We start from the raw sequence: 3,381 nt of genomic DNA, 5'->3' as shown, positions 1-3,381 counted from the left end.
CGCATGACGTTTGGACAGAATTGGTGATTTTCGTTGTGTATTTGACCTGTAACTTTGTTTTTGTGTATTTGACCTGTACTTCCATTGTGAAGTCTACTATAGAAATTAATTTGATAACATGAAATATTAATTTGATAACATGACATGTAACTTCAGATTTGATATGAATTATTAATTTGATAACATTTGGTTCGAAATTTGATATTATATACATTTTATATAGGTCAATTACAATTTTTTTTTGAGAAATGGAAAACTTGAATGACGATAGCTCGATATATACTCCTCAAGTATCAGATGAGTTGAGGCCACAAAAGGGGCAAGAATTTGACACAATTGATGATGTTGTGACATTCTACAATGCTTATGCAAAAGCAGCTGGGTTTAGTGTAAGGGCTTGGACTACTCAGAAAGAGCCGGGATGTGGTAAAATAAGAAGGAAGGAGTATGTTTGTTTTAAACAACGAAAATCTTCAAGAATCGCGGATGTTGGAAATAAAAGACGTCGATGAAGCTTAGTAGAGGATTGTCATGCCAAAATTGCAGTTTTAAAATCAAACTCTAGAAAATACATTGTTACTGTTTTTAATGAGGAGCATAGCCACCCTCTATCAACACCATCAAAGGTTCATCTTTTAAGGTCCCACCGTAACATTTTAGTCACAACAAAGTCTTTAAGTAAACAGTTCTCTATGGTGAATATACCTCAGCATCAACAAGTTAGTTTTCTTGGAGTACAATCTAGAGGCATAGAAAATATTGGGTGTACTCAAAGAGATTTGTATAATCATGAAAGGGATATACGTGCTGATTTGAAAGGGCATGATGGTGAAATGTTTTATGAGTATTTAAAATTAGAACAAGGAAAGAATCCCTCGTTTACTTTTAAAATTGAGGCCAATGAGGAACAAATGATTACTCGTTGTTTTCGGTCCGATGCAATTTCAAGGTGGGCTTACAATTTTTTCGGTGATGTTGTAATCTTTGATACCACTTATAACACTAATCGATATGGCCTAATATTTACGCCAATAATGGGGGTTAACAATCATGGTCAGACAATCCTTTTTGCTTGTGGATTTTTAAATCATGAGAGCGTTGATGATTTTGTATGGTTATTTAATCAGTTTTTGGCAAGTATGCCTGGTGGTGCCCCGAAGATGATTATTACCTATCAAGATCCAGCTATGACTAAGGCATTCCCTCTTGTTCTTCCAAATACATTTCACAGGTAATATAGTTTGTTTACATTGTCTTTCTTCCAAATAATATTTATATACGTTGTCTTTTTTTAACACTTTTGAAATTTCTTTTGACAGGTATTGTAGTTGGCATATATTAATGAAGTTTTCTGAGAAAATTGATGCAGTGAAGTATAGTATTTATAAGAGTGAGTTTTCGGCTTGCATTTGGAAATCAGAGACTCCTGAAGAATTTGATATACAATGGGAAAGTTTGATTAAGAAGAGTGGGTTAGAAGGAAACAAATGGTTGCAAGACCAATATGAACTTCGGTCAAGATGGATTCCAGCATATGTTAATCACGTATTCTCAGCTGACATGTCAAGTAGTCAACGAGCAGAAAGTGGACATGCATTTTTTAAGAAATTTGTTTCGAAGAATAATTCATTGGTGGATTTCATGATTCAGTTTGGTAGGGGACTAGTGCGCCAACGTCACGAGGAGTTGATGGCCGATCACAAAGATGTAATTGAGAAACCTAAACTTAGAATAAATCATGACTTTTTGGAGCAAATGGTTGATATTTACACGAATGAGATGTATTACAAGTTTGAGGGTGAAGTGTGTGATAGCTTTAACTACAAGTTGCAATGTGTTAGGGAAACCGACAATTATTATGTGTATCAAATTCAAAGAAAGAAGCTTGCAGGAAGTAAAGTCCATGAAATCGTTTATGACAAGGACTTGGATTTGGTTTATTGTAGTTGTAAAAAAATCGAAAGCGCCGAAATCCCATGTACACACATTATCTCATATTTGATGAAGTTTGATGCTGAAATATTGCCCGATAAATACATCTTAAAGAGGTGGACTAAGTCTGCAAAATCAGGAACAGTGGTTGATAACCTCTGACAATTCTTATTTTTTAACGCGAACTCAATTTATCCAATCATCTTTGGATTTAGTTGACAAGTCCCTCGTATGTGAAGAAACAAGGACGATGTTTACTGATGGTTTGTGAAGCATTAATGAGCAAATAAGTCAATTTCTTAGTAGCCGCATGGCTGTAATGAGCTTCACCGAGAAAAGTAATTCAATAGGTAGTAATATAATAGGTGATGGTGATGGTACAAGCGCGCATGATTCTTGCACTTTTCAAAATAGTTTCAATGAACCCAATCAAGTGCGAGCAAAGGGGTGCGGCAAAAGGTTGAAAGGAGGAAAAGAGAAAGCAATGGCTAGAGTCAAAAATAAAAGAGAGAGACGTTGTCACGGGTGTGGTAAAGTAGGTCAATCACATGATAAACGAAATTGTCCGGTACTCACAAATCCGTAAGTAATAATTCTTCTATTCTTTTTGTTTTTTATTTTTCACATTCTAGTATCCCTCTTGATGTATTTATATATTTTTTAATATAATGTAGGTCTTCTACATGCGTTGATGTGAATTTGCAAGAGGGTAATGAGATATCAAGTGAAGATGAGGATGATGTGAATCTTTTTGAATGAACCCGAGGAGTGGTGCAGAAATCTGTTTTAACAAGAGGTAAGGTAAGCCCCTTTATAGTTTGTGAAGTTGTGCACATCATAATGAAACATACATGCTATGGTTGTTTCATATTTATTTGTTTAGTTTTGTCCTTAAAGTGTTTCAGGCGCCCAACTTTAAAACTAGTGGTAAAATGTATTCATTGTATATTTACTTCTACTTATTTACATATCTGACAACTTGTGGTAAAATGTATTCATTGTATATTTACTGTAAAGGGTTCAAGTATTCAAAGCTGTTATGGGCAGAGAGAAGTGGTTGAAAAGCTGTTGATGGAAACTTCAAAATGTGGGGAGGCCTTTCAAAAAGTTTAGTTACCTATTGTTGTTGGTTGTTTCAAAATGTTAATTATTGTAAGGATTGTAAGGACTATTTTGAGTTATTTGCACTTGGGATTATTGTAAGGATTATTGTAAGGATTGTAAGGACTATTTTGAGTTATTTGCATTTGGGATTATTGTAAGGATTATTGGCATAGAGAAGTGGTTTTAACAGAAACCTGCTGAGCTTGCTGAATCAGATCCTGTCCGAAGTACCTTAGAAGCTACAGCTGCAACTGATTCTATCATTTCAGGTTGAAGAAATGTAAAACCCTGAAAATTTGAATATAGTGTGATAAATAATTATAAATATGTTATATGGTGAAAATA

At 34.4% G+C, this 3,381-nt stretch overlaps 1 protein-coding gene across 1 annotated transcript; it reads left to right on the top strand.

Moving 5' to 3' along the window:
- Window positions 1-248: 248 nt before the first annotated feature.
- Window positions 249-2,094, top strand: LOC109827966 (protein FAR1-RELATED SEQUENCE 5-like). Its single transcript, XM_020394991.1, has 3 exons — window positions 249-449; window positions 711-1,231; window positions 1,320-2,094. The coding sequence occupies exons 1-3, from the start codon at window positions 249-251 to the stop codon at window positions 2,092-2,094; spliced, it is 1,497 nt and encodes a 498-aa protein (XP_020250580.1).
- Window positions 2,095-3,381: the final 1,287 nt, after the last annotated feature.

The sequence above is a fragment of the Asparagus officinalis genome, unplaced genomic scaffold (assembly GCF_001876935.1).
Source record: "Asparagus officinalis unplaced genomic scaffold, Aspof.V1 AsparagusV1_Un589, whole genome shotgun sequence".
In the NCBI taxonomy this organism is placed as follows: domain Eukaryota; kingdom Viridiplantae; phylum Streptophyta; class Magnoliopsida; order Asparagales; family Asparagaceae; genus Asparagus; species Asparagus officinalis.
The sequence above is the reverse complement of the archived record's forward strand: the minus strand, read 5'-3'. Positions and strand labels throughout refer to the sequence as shown.